Below are 21,569 nucleotides of genomic sequence, written 5' to 3'. Positions count from 1 at the left end.
TTCAGAAAATATTTCGAAGCAAAATACATTTCTGAGTTTATCTCCAGAAAATTAATGCATGGTTCTCAAGTTGTTGTTGGAATTACAGATGGACATTCTGTATAGCATACTAGGCTCCCAATCAATTCATACTGTACCTTGTTTCATTCCTCTAGAAGTGAATTGGCAGAGGTGTGTTAGTTGAATATTCAGTTATACAGCATTTACTAGCTACTGAATGCACACTTCTGATGCAAGTCCTAAAAACACTTATTTTTTCTCTGGCTTTGATAAAAACGTTTCGCATTCTGGTTTTAGTCTAATTCATTAATAAAATAGAAAAGAGCAAACGCAGCAGTAAAAAAACAGAAATACAACAATAAAAATATGGTCTGGTTTTGTGGATTTGAATGTGGGACTTTAAATTATACAAATGTGGAAGCACTGAAGGAACCAGACTTTGTCCTGTTATTTTAAGGCTTTTAAGGAAATGTAGAAAGAGGAAATGATTCAGTCCATATGACGTAATGTGTTCTATTTTTATTCCTTAAAGTTCAAAGGGTTTCTAGTTGTGAAAAGGACATATGCAGAAGCTACAGCTACAATAGAAAATATTTTTCTCATCTGATTTTAGGTTAAGTTGTGTTCACAGCACAGCCTGAGGAAGGAATTTCATCTTCCAGGTCACAAAATGGCTATTACGTCTTTGTTGCTCTAGTGCTTACGTGTTATAATGGGACATCTAAAATATGTGTGCTGGAGGATATGCTAGATTTTGCCTTTGGTTTTGATTTATCCCTTGAGCATTATTTTGTGATATGCTATGTACTTTTGATATTTTGTGTGTTATATCTTCTTTCTTACTCTGTCCTTTATTCTCTGATGCTTCCACTGTATTTTCCTGCTGAGAGGTGGAATGTCATGCTGGTTTATGTTCACAATTAATGATGAAATCTTTGCTCTTTCAGGTGGCTTCTATATGAAATAAATTACTCTTGTTTGTTCCAGGTGTAAATTGCTGCCCCCTTCTGTACACAAAGCTGTGTACAAGTTGTCATATGCTTGCATTATGTTTTGGGGAGTGGGGGGGGGGAAGGCTTTTGTTCTGGTTTCAAAGAGGTGATATTGGCAAGTCTAGAACTTCCAAAGACTATTTAACATAGTGTGTCTGTAGATTCGTGTGTGTATTTCTAATGGTATTTGGAAAAGTAATTGAAGATTTCCTGCTAATCTTCTTTGGGTATATTCTCAGAAAAAACATGATGCAGTTTTTTAAGGAGGAAGCATGTACTTGAAGAAAATCGAGCATAAATATATTCTTCTGATGAATTGATACTTACAGGATATGACGGCTAGAGATTTGCTGCAGCAAAGGTATACTCTTCCTAATGGAGACACTGCTTGGAGACCATCTCCACTTGTTACTGCTGCCCTGGAAGGAAAGCTTGTTATTCTTGATGGCATTCATCGAATTAACCCTGGCACTCTAGCCGTACTTCAAAGGTCAGGATGTGAGCACGGATAAGTTGGGTGTGCGTGACATGTTTATTGAGTGTGTGCATACTGAGAAATTAAGTTCCTTCTAGTGAATATGACTTTATAACTTCAAGAATACGGTGAAGATCAAGCTGAGCATTGAAGTTTCATAGAATATGTGATGTTCAGTCTTTACATACTTAAAAGCAGAAGCAATTCTTTCATGTTCTTTGTAAGTCTATAATAATACAGGAAATTTCAGCTCTTTTTAAATACGGAATGTAGGTCTGAAGTGAAGAATGAGCTAGATTTTACTCTAAGCTTATGAAATCTAAAAATTAGTAATATTTGCGCAATGATTTGAAAATTCAAGATGTCAGAAAATGTTTAAAATACTTTGAATGCATTCTGCTTCTAAGTAAAATGTGATCATTACAGTTATATGTAAAAGCATACTTTATATTGATTGCAAAGAACACTTTATAAACATCATTTCATAATTCAATAAAAAATAAATTAAACTTTGAAGAACAGAAGTAGTAATAGCAAATACCATGTTAATAATAATCTATACTGTCACGTCAGATTTTTCTGCTATTTCATGTGCCTGCATCGTATACTGCCTTTTGCAAACTTAAAGGACATCACCAATTTTAAAAGCAGGTTGTAGCAAAAACATTTTGTCCCTTCTTTTATTATATATATATATATATATGTATGCAGAAGGGCAGAAGAGAGAATTATGCTTGCCTGTTTTTTCCCTTTTTAATCAGTTTAGCTTTGCCTTCTGATTTTTCTTCTGACATGTGCATGCTTTATATCTGATCAACTTCTGCATAAAAAAAATAACAGCTGGGTCTATATGTATGTTAATCGTTAAAGCCAACTGAAATATATTGCTTCAAGAAACAAAACAGAAGTATATTACTTGGTATAAGTATAACAAAATGGCTGTTTCATGCCATTTATGCACACTCCACTGGTAAGACAGAATTTTTTATTTTTCATTTTCTTGATTTTCAAACAGACTAATACATGACAGAGAACTGACCCTCTATGACGGCACCAGATTGTTAAGGCAAGATAGATACCAAAACTTAAAAGAAGAATTACAGATCTCTGATGAGAAACTACAAGAAAGGTAAAGTGTCAGCTACGACTATAGAATGCAAACAGCATTTCATCTTGTAAAGACCTTAATCTCCTTTTTTTTTTTTTTTTTTTAACAAAAACAGCATGCAAAATGCTTTTCTATTAAGTTGATACCTTCTCATCACTAAGAGAAACATATTTTAAACGTCAGTTTCCTTATGAGGTTTTTTTCTTTTTGTGGCATGGGAAAATTATATCCTGTTTAGAGTGCTTGAACTAAAAGGAAAACATTCAATGTCCTTTAATAGAAGGAGTTAGAAATTGAAGAGAAATTATAAGTACATAAAATCAGATATAAAGGTATATAATATTTAATTTTGGAACAGTTTATTAAGAGTGTTGGAAAATAAAGCTAAGTTGAAGTTAAATACAGCTTGTTACTTTCTTTTGCCTCATTAGCTAGAAAGCTGGTATTTAATCTACAGCTAATATGGGGCAGGAAATCCTAAGGATGGGTTGGGACCCATTATGCTTATTCTTTTTGTTTCTTCACTTCCACTTGTCTGCTAGAAACATTCCACAGATAGAAACGTTTTCTTGTCCTCTGAGGCCATACTTGATACATAGTCAAACACTGATGACCAATTTTAGTTAATGGGAGGGATATTGTTGAGCATCTGTCAAAACAAATGCAATCTGATATTCAGTAATATGTAAGGAGCTAAACATACTGTGATTGTTAAATGGCTCTAACCTCTGAAAAAACAGTTGAAGTTTTATGTCGGGTGTGCCTGCTCATATTTACACTGCAGGGTGTGCATGTGCCCAAACTTTGAAGAGGCCTTATTGGTTATAATAGGGATGCACTCATGATGTGCCACCCCATTTCTCTCAGTTGTCTCACTGAATACGATTTTTTTTCTTTGACTTTCTTCGTAGTCCACCCTTTAGAAAAGCTGTTTTTCTTTTATTACCTGGTTGTTTTGTTATTTCTGGTTCCCTTTTGAGCCAAAATACTGTGGGTTTTTGTTTTTGTTTTGTTTTGTTTTTTCAAAAAAAACAAAACAAACTTCAATTTAAGTTTTCTGTAGCATTTATTTTGATTTTTTTGTAGGTATGATGTAATCTAAGCCTACTTGTGGCAAATTGTATCCATGCTGCTGGGGCCATACACCCAGCTAGATGGGCATTTCCTGCATGTTTTGTTTTCTTTGAGTGAAGAACTATGTGTCAGGGAAGTGTTTTGTTTATCAGGATTTTAAGCCCAGACTTTGAAAAGAGAAGCAAAAAAGCTCCAAGGATCCATCTTGGATGGTATCCCAACTTTGCATTGGACTTTGTACTTCAGGACACATCTAGTCATTGTGTGAATCTCCTCCCTGGTCCGTGTTCGTGGTCTTGTCCATGGTGCTTTCAGGCAGAATGGCAGTGGCTGTGCTGTTTTGCTTGCTGCATGGTGCCATTTAGTTCATGCCAATATGCTCCAAAAACCTAGACAATTTATCACACATTCATGTTCAGTACTGTCCCTCTTCCTGGATCAAATCTCTCTCATAAGAATAGAGCTTTACATCTGGATTCTATGTCACCCTGTTTATTCTAACCATGGCTGTTTTGGCAGTGGACTCCCTTATAACCTTCATTATCTATTAGACCATGAAGACCTGTGCAAGCTGTCTTCTTCAATGACCATTCTGCAGACCCATCTTCTTACTGTCCCACCTCCGTACACACTTTCCTTCCCTCCAGTGTCATTGAGTAACCTTTTGGTTCCACTGTTCAGTGCTAACTGTGCATTGCTTTTGACTACTTTGGAGGCTCCAAAAGTCTTTTTTTGGCTTTCCTCGGAAGGCTGTCCCCCTTCCCTTCAGATCGCAGTGTACTGCTTTTACCTAGCCACCTTAATGTTTTGCAACATAGCGTATTGTGAATTGCTAAGCTCTAAATTATCTATTTGACTGACAGTAAGCTTTCACCCTCTAATCCATAAATGAGGGGTGTCTGTTGTCTTAGACAGGAATACATTTCTGATTAGTACTTGATCTTAAACAAGCAAACAGAAACCCCACTGTGTAGGCATTTTTGCATCTGGAAGCTCAGTGTGACCGTTTAGCACCATCTTGGATACAGATGAAAATTCTTGGTATGGAATTAGCTGAAGTCCATTGTGCAGAGAATCCTACCTTCTCGCAGGTGAAACGTTCAATCTGGCCCTTGTTCAACTTTATTCTGTACTGACTTATTCAAAAGAAGCCAGCGTAAAGTAACGCAAACATGTATCCACTTCCTTGGTTTTGGCTAGGGGCTTCTTTGGCATCAGTGAACCACTCTGTAGAGAGGGCACTGTTCTCATCAGCCCTTGAGGAACTGAAGGTGTGCCAGGACCTCATCCTGGTTTTGGTCCCTTACATATTCTGAAAACGTCACTACCTTTCTCTGGCTCCAGGATGCAATGTCAATAGTTGCTCTGTGATTTCAGGACTGCATTCCTCCCTGCTACTCATCCTTTTCAGCAGCAGTTACCTGTCACTGGAAGCTTCAGTACCTTCCAGTGTTGCAGAATGGCTGTGCAGAATTAGCCCTTCTCTCCAGACACCTTCTCATCAAATGATATCTAGGGTACTGACAGCTGATTTAATCACAGACTAAGAAAACACGATAGTGCTAACCATCCCTTATTTGCCTGCAAAAGATTGCCTTTGGAGATGTTGGAGATGTTATATAGAATGTGTTGTACCTTGAATTTATTAGCAGATTGACTTGGCAAATTCTTACTTCTAAATCGTGATTGGGAGATGCTTTCCATATCAATGAGAAATGTTGTCTCTTTTGCTGTGTGTCAATGGCGGTGGCTGGTGGCCTTAGCTATATTTCTGATGTTAGAGTAAGATGAAAAGAGAGCTTTACTTGTCCTGATTTACTGGATTTGACTAAAGTAATTTTGGTACAGTTGCTCTTTGCCAGGCCTGCAGAATATATGCTGTCATTCCCAGTTCTGCTGGGACTGAATCTGGGATATTTGATGAGTGACACGTTAAGACTACGGTTAATTTTCCAATAAGGGAGTTCTGTATGGAAAGTGGTTTCAAGTTTTGTTTGAATCAGGAGATTATTCTGACTTCTCTTTCCTAAATCCCACTCATTCAGCCTCAGTTCTCATGTTTATGTTAGGAATCAATATGGTACATAGAATACATATTAAGTTACAAAAGTAACTTTTTATTTTGTTATTAACCTTTTTATTATCTACCTGATCTCATGTACTAACGCAGTTCTTATGAGAAACAGAGGAAGAAGAAAAAAACATACTGAGAGGCACATCAATGATTCAGTGGAAGTGCATGACAGAGTTTTCAATGTCTGAGCAGTCAGGCAGGACCTAAATGAAGTAGCTGAAAATAGCCATAAACAGAGGAGATGTGAGATCAAGAGAAAAAAGAGTATTTCTGAAGGACTAGAATTTGAAATAAAGAAGCCAAAAGCTTCTTTAAGAAATCATTAGATTAGGAGAGGGCAAGGCCATCTTCAGGATTTCAGAACAAGTGATAGCTGGAGACCAGAAGGCAGCTGTGATAGAGAAGAACTGTTACCTTACTGTCATATGTCAGAGAAAGTGAGAACATGGAGTACATATTTCTTTCCCACCCCCCCAGTTCAGGTCAGCTTTTCTGTGCGTGAGTGTTCTTGATTGTAGTGACTATTTGTAGTATAGTTTGCAGTTTCTGTCTTCTGTGCTACTTCTAATCATTCATAAATACAAAATAACTCACTGTTACTCTCTGTTACCTTAATTTAAGACTCAGTAATGAGGCGGCCAGATGCTGTTATAAGTTACATAAATACAAATATGTCTTTCATAATGGAAAAGAACAACTGATAATGCTTTTTAGTAGACTACTTGGACTCAGTACTTTGTGAATGGAATTTTAAAACGGAGTTTCCATTTAAATCTATTTTAGAGTAAAGGAGTACTATTATTAACCAATAAGCCAAAACTTCTGTAAACATTTTTTTTTTTAGTCTGTGTTTGTAAAAGGATTTAACACATCTAAAGATTTTTCCCATTTCTAAGAAGAGAAAAATTTGAGATATTAATGGAGAAGTTTTAGGGGATCCCTTCCTCAGACAAGAAAGATATATTTTGTACTAAGCTTTCATGCTCCTATATGAAAATATTTGATAGTAAACAAAAATATGAATATTTTTTCAGTTTTAGTGCCTTTAATTGTTAGTGCTTCAATAGTAATAATACTGATATGTGTAGTAGATAGAAAGGAGATTACTGCACAATCCGTAACTTAATTTCCAACCCTGATAAGTCAAGAGGGTTTTTTTTTTAAATAAAGGGATGGTATTTTGGATCACACTATGGTCTAAAGAAGTCACGTGCCTCTGTATATGAATGTAAATAGTATTACAGTAGAGAATGTGAATGCGCTCGAACCATTGGATGACAGTGAATGGCAGTGTTATTAGCAGTGCTGGACAAAGAGGAAAGTATTGTTTGGTTTTCAGGTTGTTCTCAAGTTTTGCAGGTTAAAATACTGTTATTCATAAATTATATTTTTGGACAACTTAATTTAAAAGTTTTATGACCTGTGTAAGAGCTAATAAAATATATTCTTATTTTAAATGGTGTTAATTATTGTTATTGAGTTATATGTTTGCTATTATTTCATTACATTTCTACATCTGTCGTGTCTACTAGCATTTTTCTGAGAAGGGCTTCAGACTCAGGGGTGCAATAGCTCTGTCAGGACTGACAAGTGCAAACAGTACGTTTGCGGTTGTGAGATTTTGGGATACTACTTGGCCTGCTGAAAGCCTATAAGCTACAAGGTAACTAGCAGTGAGCACAGAGTACTTTTTCCTCTATTCATTCTTGAGCCAGTTTTGCTGAGGAGTTAAGTTAGCAAACAGTAACAGTAAGATGACATTCACTCATTTGAGGAAACTAAGTATTTTTGTTTATGAGTTTGAGGAGAAGAAAAAAGAAAGCTGCCCTTGAGAAACTGACAGATGGTCCTTAAAGATCTTTTACATAGAAGGAAATTATAGCTGCTGATTCCTTATTCATTTAATGATTATATGATTCATTTTCCTGAACAGGTTCAGAGATTAAGAGAAAGTGTGTTCAAGTACTGCACATATCCAAGATTTCTGCATAGAATTCCTTTTGTAATCATCCATTACTTCACTGAGACAGATACTGTAAAGGTAGCACACAGCCTTTACAAGATGAGCAGTGAAGTATTGGTTTGTCTTATGATGCAGTATTTTAACCTGTTTGGGTGGATATATCCCCCCCCACAACACATGCACACACACACAGAGATGATAAGTCCTTGCTGTGGTGAGCAGAAAGGCAGCCATTATAGGAAAATCTAGAAGTAGGTATAGAATAGGATTGTTCAAAAGCTAAAAGAATCACTCATAATGCGTGGGTGGTTTTAATGCCCTGCAGACAGTGGATTATTTTCCATGCGATTAGGTTGAAAGGGAACGCACAGTAGATGAGACAAATATAAAATGTGGCAGGGACTGAATTGAGCAAGCATTAAAAGTTTTTAATTGCTTACTATTGCTAATGTTCTAGCTTTTACTTCATTTTTTGTTGTGGGGGGTTTTTTTCTAGTTTAGTGACTTTTCAGATAAAGTAATCTGTTAATTTTAGACAGTGGTGAAATTTACGAAAAACAGCAAGAAAACAACAATAGGTTATTGTGGTCCTAGTATTATAACAATTCCCAACTTATAAAATTTAATAGAAAATTAGATTTATTAAATCATGTTACAGGAAGAGATAACCAAAAATAGTTTGGTTTTGCAAGTTGGCATTAGGAATGCCACCCTACATTTTTGTTTGTTTGTTTTAGGAAAAGCTTCAATTGCTCAGAATCATGAGTCAATAACAAGAAAATCTTTCCCTAAAATCACCTGGAACAGCCTGTGTTCTGATCTTCCTCTCAAGGGCAGTAATCCTTGGTTGGAATTGAACACTGATGTCAAAAGAAGGACACGCATATTGTTAGCAGAGTGCTCTGCTACCTGTGTTGTCAGTAAACATTTAATAGAGACAAGGAGAGAGACTCTTTGTATTAATCAACTAACACCAAATCTTCCCACTGTGTTTGAGGCTCATTAATTTAAAAGGTGTCAAGTTTTTAACAAGATACACTTACTTGGCCTTCATCTGCAAAGAACACAAGATGTCAAGGATTTCTTTTTTATAAAATATAGCTCCATGTAGGAGCTCCATATTATATTCCTTTAGAGACTTGATCTGTAATACAATGGAACAACTTTAAAGCTCTTCACTTGCGCTGATGGAAGCTGGGAACTTTTAGAGCATTGCAGCATTGAGTCATTTGTGGCATTTGTTTTAATAATACACGTAGCTTGACATTTTCAACATAGCAAACATCAGTCCAAACAATAGGCTTTTGAAGTAGCCAAATAGTTTTATTCATGTTTACAAACTGTAAACCTACAGCAGTGATGTTGTGATATGTCCAAGTCTAGAGAGTACGTCAGTGACTTTTAACTGATATCACCAAGTTAGCTTGCCCTGACTTTGCATCTCCTCTCCTCCCGCTTTTCCCCATGCTCTCCCTGGCTGTCCCCACCATGCCCTTTGAGTTAGGCAGTGACGTGACGAGAAACAAGGGAAAGTTGTCTACTTCTTATGTTCTTTTATGGTATTGTAGAGAGACCAGAAGTGGTCCTTCAAATTTGGTGGATTTCTGGAGGAGGGTTGTTTTTCTTCTTAGTGATGGGGGGGTGAGGTGAGTCTGGAAGTATATGTATTTATCCTATCTAGGAAACATTTTCTTCTATAATAAGGTTGGCTAATGTTCCCTGACCTTCTTTTATGCTTAGTGACAGTGACATTCCCATTGGTTCCTCTTTCATGTGATGTTTTCAGACATCTATTTCTATTTTTATCAATCAGGGAGTAGCTTCTAGGCTTATGACTTTCAGCTGAGAATAACTCATGCCACCCCCTGTGTTTGCTTTGATACAAGAGGCTATTTGCTATAATAGCTCTGTTGTATCACAGGTTTATTGTGGTGATGAAGAGATGAGCCAACTATGCAGTAGATTTGCTAATTTATGTTTAATGGTCATAGTCTGTCTTCAGATTTACTTGCTTGTGCCATTGTTTCCCCCTTCAGTTTAACCAGGAAGAATACTTGCCTCCAAGTGTTCTGATTTCAAATGTAGTATTTTATATGGAAAATGACATGATAACAGGCATATCTAGCAATATGAGCTGTCTAATTAATTTGCTTTTTCCAAATTAACGTCTCCTATTTTAATAAGAGTACTGTGAAATTAATTGTTGAAAACAGGCCCTCCTTGCACAATCTGACTGCCTTTTGTATCTGACTTGTTAACTCTCTCTTATTTCTGCTGCTTCTAGAGATCATGCAATTGTGCTGATTGATGAGTACCAATGAATTCTGAGTCCGAAGAGATGATAATATTACATAGATAAGGGAGACAAAAGATGTGAAGAAGGCAAAGATACAAAAACCTGAGGCAGTGGTCTTCTACTGCCCTACCACACACATCTAAAAGTTGTATATTTAAGTTTGTGTTGGTAAGCTCCCATTATCTTCAGTGGAATCAAATAGGCAGGTGTCTAAGAGGCTTAGTCACCAAATCCTGCAGTGTGAACTAGGGGAGACTGACTGATGGTAGCAGGTCAGTTCCATAAAGATTTAAAAAATAATAATAAAAGATCCTTTTACAACCATGAACACTGCATGTGTTGCCACAGGAAGTTGTGGAGGCAGATAGGATGAAGAAGTTCAGAAAGAGATTAGACAAATTTGTGAGTAAACACACATTAAAGCAAACAGAGATCTACCCTCCAATGTCTTTGAAGGTATGATTGTGGGTGCTGGGAGAGTATGAGGGGGACAGACTACTGGTAGGGCTAGGCTTATGTGCTTTCCCCAGGGAGTATCTCCAGCTGTTGTAATCAGAGACAGAACATGTAGCGAGATGGGTAGATTGACGGACCCAGCAGGGCATTTCTGAAGTTCTTGTAAGTCTTAATCTGCCGTTGGAGGGACCTGTCTCCCCACGCTGACTCTAAAGTGAGCCAAGGGTGAGGTGACTGGTTTGGTCTTTGAAGTACAATCTCCAGGAATACTATGAAGTTAGGCATATTAATCCCACCCCAACAGTCTAGGTGATTTTCCAAGGGCCACAAAGAGCATTAGTAAGGGGAATGTTCCTAAACTGTTGCTAAATCCAGCTCTTCATGGTATCTAGGCCAATCTCTACAGTGTCATCCTTTCTGTCAGCCTAATTGAGTAAAAGAGGTTACGCATTACTGCAGCTCCAGTGGATCCTGTTCTCTCCCTGATTTGCCTGTGAGACATCCTGCTTTAGGTAAAGCACTTGTAAAAGTCCATCAGATGAGTGAGATGTGTCCGTTTCAGACATACAACGCAGTGGACTGTAGCTTAGTTGCTGGTATTTGTTCATCTTGAGGAATGCAGGTCCTGTTGCAGATGAGGAAACTTGGGTACCCTTCTGAGCATAAAAAACCCTGTAAATTTATAAAATTGCAAGTCACATTATGCGGTCTTTGTCTTTTTTTTTTTTTAATAAAGTTGCATTGCAAATTATCTGAATAGGCTGTGATTTGATTCAGTACAATAATTTAATTTTTTTTAATTTGTTGTAAAAATTAAATTTAATATTCACTGCTTAAGCCAGGTAATGCGTTTTTAAACTCTTTTTTGCAGGTCTATCTTTCCTATCCATCCTTCTTTCAGAATAGTGGTCTTAGCAGAACCTCCTGTCATTGGAAGTAGTACCCAACAATGGCTGGGTCCAGAGTTTCTGACACTGTTTCTTTTTCATAATGTTCGATCTTTAAGCAAGAGTGAAGAAACTGAAGTTATTAAAGAAATGGTAAGTACGTGCAATATTGTAGGCACTTACTGACTATTGCTTACTGAACATGATTATTTACTACATAAAAAATATTTGCTACTTCAGCGTAGCATAAATGAGTCTTCATTTTCAAAGCTTATCAAAGTAGCATGTCTGCTTGTCTTTTAAGGGTATTGATATAAATTAGCGTTCTTATTGTGATATTAAATGATGCTGTAATAGAAAAATGCTCTTTGTCAAAACTGTATTCCTTTTTGGTTGACATAAAGCAACTGCAGCAACTGTATGCTCGTTGCATCTGGGTGTAGCTGTGTATGGAACTTGCATATCTTGCAGTAAGATTAATACTGTTTTTCTTTCGAGCAGATTCCAAATGTACCTAGTGTTGCTGTGGAGCAGTTGTTGTCATTAACACATAAGCTTCGGCAGACAAATGACGCCACGGTGAGCCCTTTTTTTTTTCTTTTTTAAATTTACTTTCTCCTACTGTGACTGTTTGTTTTAACAAAGGCTGGGTGAAGCATGCTAAGCTATAGTGTTATTTCAAAGGCTGCCTGATCAGAAAACGAGCCCCAGAAAATTATTGCTGGCAATTACTGCACCACATACTGTAAACTTTTTTGATTTATGATGTACATTTTTAGAATCTGTATAACTAAAGCTTTTAGGAAATTGCCTGAATCCCAGAGAAGTCAGGCAGAACAGTACACATGTTGTTGGTGGGTTTAGATACATGGCTCACAGTGAAACATGCTTGAGGTGGCTTTTGAATAGGTATGGATATAGTCCTGCATGTCCAAATATTTTTTGATTACTTTGCTTTAGTCCTTGGAACTTTGATAGCTGAAATTATTGGGGCTTTTTGGGCAATGGGAACTATCTAGCCATTATAAAATGCCAATGGGCAACAGCAAAAATTCAGAAAAGGGAAAGCTCCAGAACTCCTGGCTGCGTTACTGCTACAGGCTATTCTATTAAAGCAGTCTTGTCAAGAAAAATAAGTTCTGCTGACGTAGCAACCACAAAATTCTTTAAAAAGATACACTCAAATCACGGTGGAAAGAAAAATAAATTATTGCTATGGCAACTAAAGCACTGGATGTTTTTAATGTAACTAAAATGTAAAACATTTTTAGTGGAATCCAGCAGTTTAATTGGTATACAAATGTAATCCATTCTCTGTAGTTTTCATTATTTTAACATGGGTAATAGTTTTTACAGTATTACTATTTAAGAAGCCGAGAGAGGCTGTTATGCTCTTCTAAGCTTAAAAAAATTTAGTAAAAAGGTTGACTTTTAGGTACACCTTTGGGACAGTGTTGGTGGTGTTAACTATTTAGCTTCCTACACCTAATGTATAAATGTATTGGTTTTGACATACTTGGAAACATACCATGCCGGAACAGAGCATTACAAAAATCCTTTCCAAATATGTGGATGTCTATAGCATTGTGAAATATCTAAATGAAGTATATGATGTTGGATAAGAAGTGAGTCACAGTATGGATCAAGGGAGGATTCTTGTAGATCAGCAGTGACATGAGACGTGTTGGGAGTAGCACACCTGTGCGGAGAGCTGAAATGTGTGCCTTAGGTATGTCAGGCTATTTATAGAGTTGCCTAAGTAATTAAGCCTCTGCAGAGATTATCCTGAAATATTAACTGTTGTTTAAAGTGATTTTGTTAACAATAGAAGAATACCTGTAGACTATTCAGCCTGTGGGCATTGTCTGCGTCATTGTAATTGTTTGCTTGATTTACAATAGGATCTAGAGACCACAATCAAGATCCTGTTGAATTAGATGCCTCATAGATATATATTACACAGACTGTCACTAGCCCAATTTTGCGTTTACAGTTGTTCAATATAAAATAAAATTGAAAAAGAAAACAGTTAAGAGAAAAGAGGAAATTTTGTTCCCAAAACTTTAACTGCCAGTTGCAAATATTCAGAAGATGTGATACAGCTTTTCCTCTATGGTCCTGTCCTCTGTGCTTATTTATTCCAGTGCAGGATCTGATGCTATATATTATTTAGACTTTAAAATGCCCATGTCCTTAGAGACTGGACTTACCAAGGTGGCACAATGTATGAAATGAACTCAGTTCCTATGCCCAGCTGCCATTCTCCATCAGTGCAGTCCCATAGATTGTGACTTAGGAGGATCGCTTACCTGCCAAAACTTACTCTACTTGGGAACATTTCAGCTGTTTAAGATACTTTTAGAAAGATAATATTATCTCCAAAGGCAGCGAGGGTTCTGGCTAGTGAGAAGGGATAACAAGGATATAGCACTCACCCCTCTCTCTTGTCCATGCTTCACACATGGCTGAGTAGGTCTTGAAATAACACTTGAAATGCCATTTATATCACAGTGTCATAATGCTGGGTGGTAAACAACGATGGTTTAGAAAATGCTTCACAATCTTCCGTCAATGAAAGCAGGAGGAGCAGGAGTAGTAACCTTTGCAGTTAGCCCAATCTAATCCATTCTTGCTCATTGCTCAGAGCTATGCTAAAAAGTATTATCCTTTGCTTTCTCAGCCTTTGAGAAAAGTTTTGTGCAATTTCATATAACTGATTTTTTTTTTTTTAATATTAATGTCTGTTTGTCAGAACTGCAGTTTTCCAGGTCAAAGAATTGGTGTTAAGACATTTCTCATGCTTAAAAATTATTAAGGGAGGAAAAAAGGCTCTGAAATTCATGAAGTGTTGCTTTTCTCTTCTATTTTTTTTCCCCGGATGGCAAATTTCAGGATTTTTTTCCAATTGAAACAGCATAATTTATTAAAGATAATTGTAATGCAGTTAGAAATCATTTATGTGAACCAAAACAAAACATTTTGAAATTACCTAATTAAAATATTTCACTTGATCCAGGCAAAGCATGGCGTGACTTATCAGACCACACTCATTGTTGTGTATTTCCTGCTAAAATAAGGAACCTATTTGTATTAGATACCTTCATCCAGTAGATATAATTATAGAACGATTTCTTTCTCAGTCGTTATATCTCTCTTTAAATACATGGTCACTTGTTTTGGGTTTTTGTTTGTTTTTTAAATTTTGCTGTATTTGTTTGAGGTCTGCTTTCCCAGGCGTTGAATCATTTTTGTAACTCTTTGCTGAATCATGTCCAGGTTTTAGCATTTATTTTAACATGTGGACAACAGAAAAGGACACAGTGTTCCAGTAACGGCCCGCCCAGAAGGCGTGTGCAGAGGTGATACAATCTCCTTACTGCTGCCCAGTGTTGTCTTGTTTATACGTCCAAGAATCCTGCCAGACCCTTTTGCCAGAGCATTACATGTGGAGCTCATATTCAGTTTGTGAAGAGCAGATGATTTTTTAGGACATTGATCCTTTTACAGTGGCTAACCTCCTTGTTGTTAATATTGTTTAGTGTTCGGTTTTATATAGCGAATAAAATTCAGTTATCAGCACATTTTTCTTCCTGTTGCTTATCAAGTGAAATCATAAGGCTAATTTTTTGATGACATCATGGTTTCCGTGGCAGTGAATTACTGCAACAAATACAGAATTACAAGCTTGCAGATTAAAAAGCACAAGGTAGGAGGCAGAAAGTACCTATGAATTAGAAGAAAAGTTGAAATAATTCCTTTTGGATTACTTTTTCCTCCTGACTTGTTCGCTTTAAAACCCTGAGATCCAGTCCCAGAGATCAAATAATTAAACTACCTTGTATTTTTTGACAGGCACAGTCACTGGCTTCGTCTTTATCTACTCGACAACTATTGCGAATTTGTCGTCGACTGTCACAACATCCAGATGAAAGCCTGTACTATGCTGTTAATAAAGCCTGCCTTTCCAGGTAGAAGTGCTAGTTTTGGTGGAAGTTCAAGAGCTTCTTGGTCAGTTGCTAACATGCAAGATAGCTTTTAGTGCGTTTTAGTAGATAATACAATTGCTGTCTTGCTCCTTAAAGTCTGTCATTTCTTTAGAAGTATTTCTGTGGTATTCTCAAACCTAGGATATAAGTAGGAATGACTTTGTACTCTTTTCTTAATATTTATGAAGATATTTCATTACATTACATAAATTAGGTCACCATTATCAGTATTACTTCACTGTCTCAAAACACTCAAAGCAGAGTTATATTAATATCTAGTGTGACTACGTGTTTGGTGGAGGCTTGGTTTCGGTTCTAAAAGCTGCATCTAGAAAAGTTATGAACATCTAGGGTTTTTGTTTGGTTGGGGTTTTTGTTGGTTTTTTGTTGTTGTTGTTGTTGTTGTTGTTTTTCCTCAAAAGAAAGCAAATTGTAATTATCAAAAGGTTTGGAAAACTGAAAGAGCCTAGGTCTGGACACCTCAGAGCTACCTCTTTCTCTCAGTTCACTTGGACCCCAGGTTCCAGAGTCAAGAGAAAAGGTATTTCCGAAAAAACATTGTTTCTGTTGTAGCTCTTACTGGCAGTGGAATGAGGACATTACATACTTCAGCCCTAATCCATCCTACATTACAATCCTGTTGCAATACTTGATAACACTGAAGCCTTTTAAAATCAGCACAGAGCCTCAAATGTAGTTCATTGCCTATGGAAGAAGCTCAATTTCTCTCCTTAGGGATAGGTGAAATGTTGAAGACCATTTGAATGTGAAAGGAATAGACATTCAGGGTTTAAAGGTCCAAGTAAAGCTTCATACTGATTTTATATTACAGAAAACACTGAAAACTTTTTTTAAAAAATTCCTTAAAATACAACCTCCATATTCTTTTTCTTCATTTAGGTTTTTACCAAACCTTGCCAGATCAGCTTTACATAAAAATCTGCAGGATGCTCGTATTGAGACAAGTCCAGACGACATGAAGAAAGTAGAGGAAAAGGATTACACATGTAAGTTTCTGCCATTTTTTGTCCTGCTCTTCGTGAATGTTACTCAGATGGTTGAGCATATAAAGGTGTATTAATTATCCTCAGTTATATGTCGTTTGCTCCAGTTATATCCCTTCAACTTTGTTCTATCAGAATGCAGTGCTGCTCTCAGTATGTTGATACTTTTGTATTGTCTGCTGTATTCCCTGTTCATGGAATTTTGTTCTCCATCATGTTTAAGTGTTTCCCAGTCTATAAGATCCATGGCCTCAGGCTTTCTTGGACTGCTTTCTTTTTTTTTTCCCCCTCCTTCATCACTGATAACTACTCTTCTGTACAGTTACAGCCTTGGCTTGATCTTAAAAGCTATACAGCTGGTGAGTGAGCCAACTAGAGAAGACGCTGCACTGGACCTGTTGTTTGTGAACAGAGAAGGACTTGTGGGTGATGTGATGGTTGGAGGCTGTCTTGGGCATAGCGATCATGAAATGATAGGTTTTGATTCCTGGAGCAGTAAGGAGGGGTGTCAGCAGAACTGCTACGTTGGACTTCCAGAGGGCAGACTTTGGCCTGTTGAGGAGCCTGGTTGACAGAGTCCCTTGGGAGGCAGTCCTGAAGGGCAAAGGAGTCCCGGAAGGCTGGACATTCTTCAAGAAGGAAATCTTAAAGGCGCAGGAGCAGGCTGTCCCCATGTGCCAAAAGATGAGCTGGTGGGGAAGCAGACCGGCCTGGCTGAACAGAGAGCTTTGGCTGGAACTCAGGAAAAAAAGGAGAGTTTATGACCTTTGGAAGAAAGGGCAGGCAACTCAGGAGGACTACAAGGATGTCATGAAGTTATGCAGGGAGAACTTAACCTGGCTGCTGCCATAAAAGACAGTAAAAAACGTTTCTATAAATCCATCAGTAACAAGAGGAGGGCTTAGGAGAATCTCCATCCTTTATTGGACGTGGGGGTAAACACAGTGACAAAGGATGAGGAAGAGGCTGAGGTGCTTAATGCCTTCTTTGCCTCAGTCTTTAATAGTAAGACCAGTTGTTCTCCGGGTACCCGGCCCCCTGAGCTGGAAGACAGGGATGGGGAGCAGAATGAAGCCCCCATAATCCAAGGGGAAATGGTTAGTGACCTGCTACACCACTTAGACACACACAAGTCTATGGGGCCGGATGGGATCCACCCAAGGGTACTGAGGGAGCTGGTGTAAGTGCTCACCAAGCCACTTTCAATCCTTTATCAGCAGTCCTGGTTAACCAGGGAGGTCCCAGTTGACTGGGGGTTAGCAAATGTGACGCCCATCTACAGAAAGAGCCAGAAGGAGGATCCAGGGAGCTACAGGCCTGTCAGTCTGACCTTGGTGCCAGGGAAGGTTATGGAGCAGATCATCTTGAGTGCCATCACACAGCGTGTACAGGACAAGCAGGTGGTCAGGCCCAGTCATCATGGGTTTATGAAAGGCAGGTCCTGCTTGACTAACCTGATCTCTTTCTATGACAAGGTGACCTGCCTAGTAGATGAGGGAAAGGCTGTGGATGTTGTCTACCTAGGCTTTAGTAAAGCCTTTTACACCATTTCCCACAGCATTCTCCTGGAGAAACTGGATGCTCATGGCTTGGACGGGTATATTCTTCACTGGGTAAAAAACTGGCTGGACGGCTGGGCCCAAAGAGTGGTGGTGAATGGAGTTTATTCCAGTTGGCGGCCGGTCACAAGCGGTGTTCCCCAGGGCTCTGTGTTGGGGCCAGTTCTGTTTCATATCTTTATCAATGATCTGGACAAAGGGATCGAGTGCACCCTCAGTAAGTTTGCAGATGACACCAAGCTGGGTGGGAGTGTTGATCTGCTTGAGGGGAGGAAGGCTCTTCAGAGGGATTTGGAAAGTCTGGATTGATGGACCGAGGCCAATTGTATGAGGTTCAACGAGGCCAACTGTATGAGATTCAACAAGGCCAAGTGCCAGGTCCTGTACTTGGGTCACAACAACCCCATGCAACGCTACAGGCTTGGGGAAGAGTGGCTGGAAAGCTGCCTGGCGGAAAAGGACCTGGAGGTGTTGGCTGATAGGTGGCTGAATATGAGCCAGCAGTGTGCCCAGGTGGCCAAGGCGGCCAACAGCATCCTGGCTTGTATCAGAAATAGTGTGGCCAGCAGGACTAGGGAAGTGATTGTGCCCCTGTACTCGGCACTGGTGAGGCCACACCTTGAATCCTGTGTTCAGTTTTGGGCCCCTCACTACAAGAGACACATTGAGGTGCTGGAGTGTGTGCAGAGAAGGGCAATGAAGCTGGTGAAGGGTCTGGAGCACAAGTCTTACGAGGAGCAGCTGAGGGAACCTGGGGTTGTTTAGCCTGGAGAAAAGGAGGCTGAGGGGAGACCTTATTGCTCTCTACAACTACCTGAAAGGAGGTTGTAGAGAGGTGGGGGTCGGTCTCTTCTCCCAAGCAACAAGCCATAGGAGAAGAAGAAATGGCCTCAAGTTGCACCAGGGGAGGTTTAGATTGGATATTGGGAAAAATTTCTTCACGGAAAGGGTTGTCAAGCATTGGAACAGGCTGCCCAGGGAAGTGGTGGAGTCACCATCCCCGGAAGTATTTAAAAGATGTGTAGATGTGGTGCTTAGGGATGTGGTTTAGTGGTGGACTTGGCAGTGCTAGGTTAACAGTTGGACTCGATGATCTTAAAGGTCTTTTCCAACCTAAATGTTTCTATGATTCTATGGTTAGTATTTCTCTGTTCTGTTTTTTACCATCACTTATTTCTCTCCACTGTTAAAATCAACCTTTTTCTCAATGAGACTGTTGTAAAAGTCTTGGGTTAAGTTTTGCTTTCATTCTGGCACACTCTTCTTTGTTAGTTTCCCTTCTTTTTATTCTCTTTAAATTGCTGTGGTTGTTACATATTGCCTTTATCGAGCAGGTATTTGTTTCTTTACCTCATCGAACTTGTACTCATTTGCAGTAGTCTTCAGTGCTATGCATATATTTCTGCTTCTGCCATTTTTCTCACTTACGCTTTCTCATTCCTGCATGACCCCTGGTCTTCATGCTAACTGTATATCTTTTCATGTCTTCTGTCAGGCAGCACACTTTGAGCAATTTGCCATTTTCTGTTCACTAAACTTTTCCTTTACTCTACTTCACCAGAGTTGTCTCTGCTGTCATTCTTCTGTAGGATTATTCTCATTTTTGTGATGTATTTGACTTCTGTGTTTTTATTGTTAGATCTTTGCAGTAGTAAACATGTCTTTGGTTTTGATTAATATGGATTCTGTTCTTATAGTTTTATTTATGTGTATGTATATATAAAATATTTATGTAAATACAGATATATGAATGTATCTGTTATATACAGTATAATATATATGTGCAGCCATATGTGTGTACACATACACATATGCAGCCATTCATGTATTATTATATCTGTATTTGCATTTTTCATATATATAAAACCTGCATATATAAAATAATTTGAACTCTTGCCAATTGTGTGATGCTACGTGCTTACCATTCTTTTTTTTATCTGGACACATCTCTTGAATTTTCTTTATGTTTCTCTGTTTCATGCCATAAAGATAGGATGATATAGAATAACAGGTGAACAACTAAAAAAGTCTGTCTAGCAATTAGGCTATTTTCAGTTTTACACCATACCAGATTAAGAAATTAGTGGCAAAAAATTATTACTGTTTTTATTGCACAATATTGTTGTTTACACTTAGTTGTTGTTTTCCTAAGGACAGAATTTATGGTTCTTTTGATCTAAGAATTTTTTCTAATGTACTTTTTCTCTCAAAGCTGTAGTTGAAGGTTATTTCAACAAGTGCAAATTTAGGCAGTTTTCACCAAAATGTTAAATGTGTCCACATTCTGGCATTAACCCATTTGAGAAAAAATGCAATGCTGAAAGGGAGAATCAACAGTGACTCTATACTGTTGTGGTGGGTTGGCCTCGGCTCTCAGCTGAGCACCCACCCAGCCACTCGCTCACTCCCTTCTACACCCCACTCCCCAGTGGGACAGGGAAAGAGAACAGGGAGAATGAGTGTGAGAACTTGTGGGTTGAGGAAATGTAGCCTAACGATATTAGTGATATTCCAATAATAAAATGAGAGTATGAAATTAAACCAAGGCAGCAGTCACAACTTGTAGTGTTTCTTATGGTACTTTTCCCATAAGATCACCTATTCATCATTTATTGTAATAGACTTCTTTGCAATTTTAAAGAGAATTCAAATTCATTATAATGCAACCTCTTGTTAACGGATACTCTTTCAAGCATTCTCTTTCTTGAGATAGAAAGCATTTACTGCAGCCCACAGCCTTGTTAAAATTTGTAAATAGTCCCTTGCAAGTGTTGGGGATTGATTGCATGTCTGCTCAGAGGATGCTATAAGTAATGCATTTGCTTGTTTCCTGAAAAATGTCTAGGTGAAATAAACAATGGGATGCTGAAGATAGGGTCTGTGACGGTGCCAATTTATAAATCAACTGAGAAAATGAAAGTGCCTGATGTTTTGTTTTATGAAAATGCACAAGTAAGTACGAAACTCTGGCTTCTAAGGTACAAGAATTTTGTTAAACGTGTACTAATGTGCATGCTCATACATATTAAATAATGTACTAACTAAATTTTAAGGTTATATTTCTGAAGTAGTTTCTTTAGGATTTGATGCTCATTTCAGATGTGTCTTCACCATCCCTTCGTGAAGAGATTGTAACAATCCTGTTGAACATTCATAAGATATGAAGTAACAGTGACTGAAACTGAATTTTATTTAGAATTATTTTATCAGATGTTGTGTTGAGTAATTTTTTATTTTTTTTTTTCCCCCTTCCTGCTGCTGGACTGATTCACTCTTAGGGCTGAATTATCAGTTCCATCCTGAGACTGTGTTTTACAGGCTTGTTACATGAAGTTGTACCTGCCTTTTATTAGAATTAACACTGCATGTTTGAAAAGCAAGGTGAAGAGTAATTAGTTGGTAGTTAATTAGTTATTAATTATTTTAATTAGATTAGCTGAATTAGTCATTAATATTATTAGCGTTAATTAGTTTGTAGTAGTGAAAAGGGAGTCATCAGTGAACAAAATAAAAGGGAAGGGCTTGGTGACTGGTTTTTGTTTCCCCCCACCCTTTTTGTAGAGGTAGGTGTACTGCAGCTTTCTTCTCCATCTGGCATGGAAGCTTCAAAACTGTCAGACAAGGGTATCCTTAGCAAGAGAATTACCCTCTGAGCTACCTTTAGAATATTTTGCCTCTGAAAGGCAACACTGATA

The 21,569-nt window shown here is 38.0% G+C and overlaps 1 protein-coding gene across 4 annotated transcripts in view; it reads left to right on the top strand.

Annotated features, from left to right (window-relative positions):
* Window positions 1–21,569, top strand: part of VWA8 (von Willebrand factor A domain containing 8) — a 197,133-nt gene that overhangs the window by 56,719 nt on the left and 118,845 nt on the right. For all 4 annotated transcript variants that reach the window (XM_072850135.1, XM_072850134.1, XM_072850133.1 and 1 more), the window contains exons 13-19: window positions 1,322–1,482; window positions 2,483–2,596; window positions 11,310–11,478; window positions 11,827–11,904; window positions 15,178–15,293; window positions 16,212–16,318; window positions 20,720–20,826. In XM_072850135.1, the coding sequence (XP_072706236.1) occupies window positions 1,322–1,482; window positions 2,483–2,596; window positions 11,310–11,478; window positions 11,827–11,904; window positions 15,178–15,293; window positions 16,212–16,318; window positions 20,720–20,826 (852 nt within the window). The remainder of the gene's footprint in view (window positions 1–1,321; window positions 1,483–2,482; window positions 2,597–11,309; window positions 11,479–11,826; window positions 11,905–15,177; window positions 15,294–16,211; window positions 16,319–20,719; window positions 20,827–21,569) is intronic.

Source organism: Ciconia boyciana, chromosome 1 (assembly GCF_034638445.1).
Source record: "Ciconia boyciana chromosome 1, ASM3463844v1, whole genome shotgun sequence".
Lineage (NCBI taxonomy): Eukaryota > Metazoa > Chordata > Aves > Ciconiiformes > Ciconiidae > Ciconia > Ciconia boyciana.
This window is presented reverse-complemented; position numbering and strand designations above follow the sequence as displayed.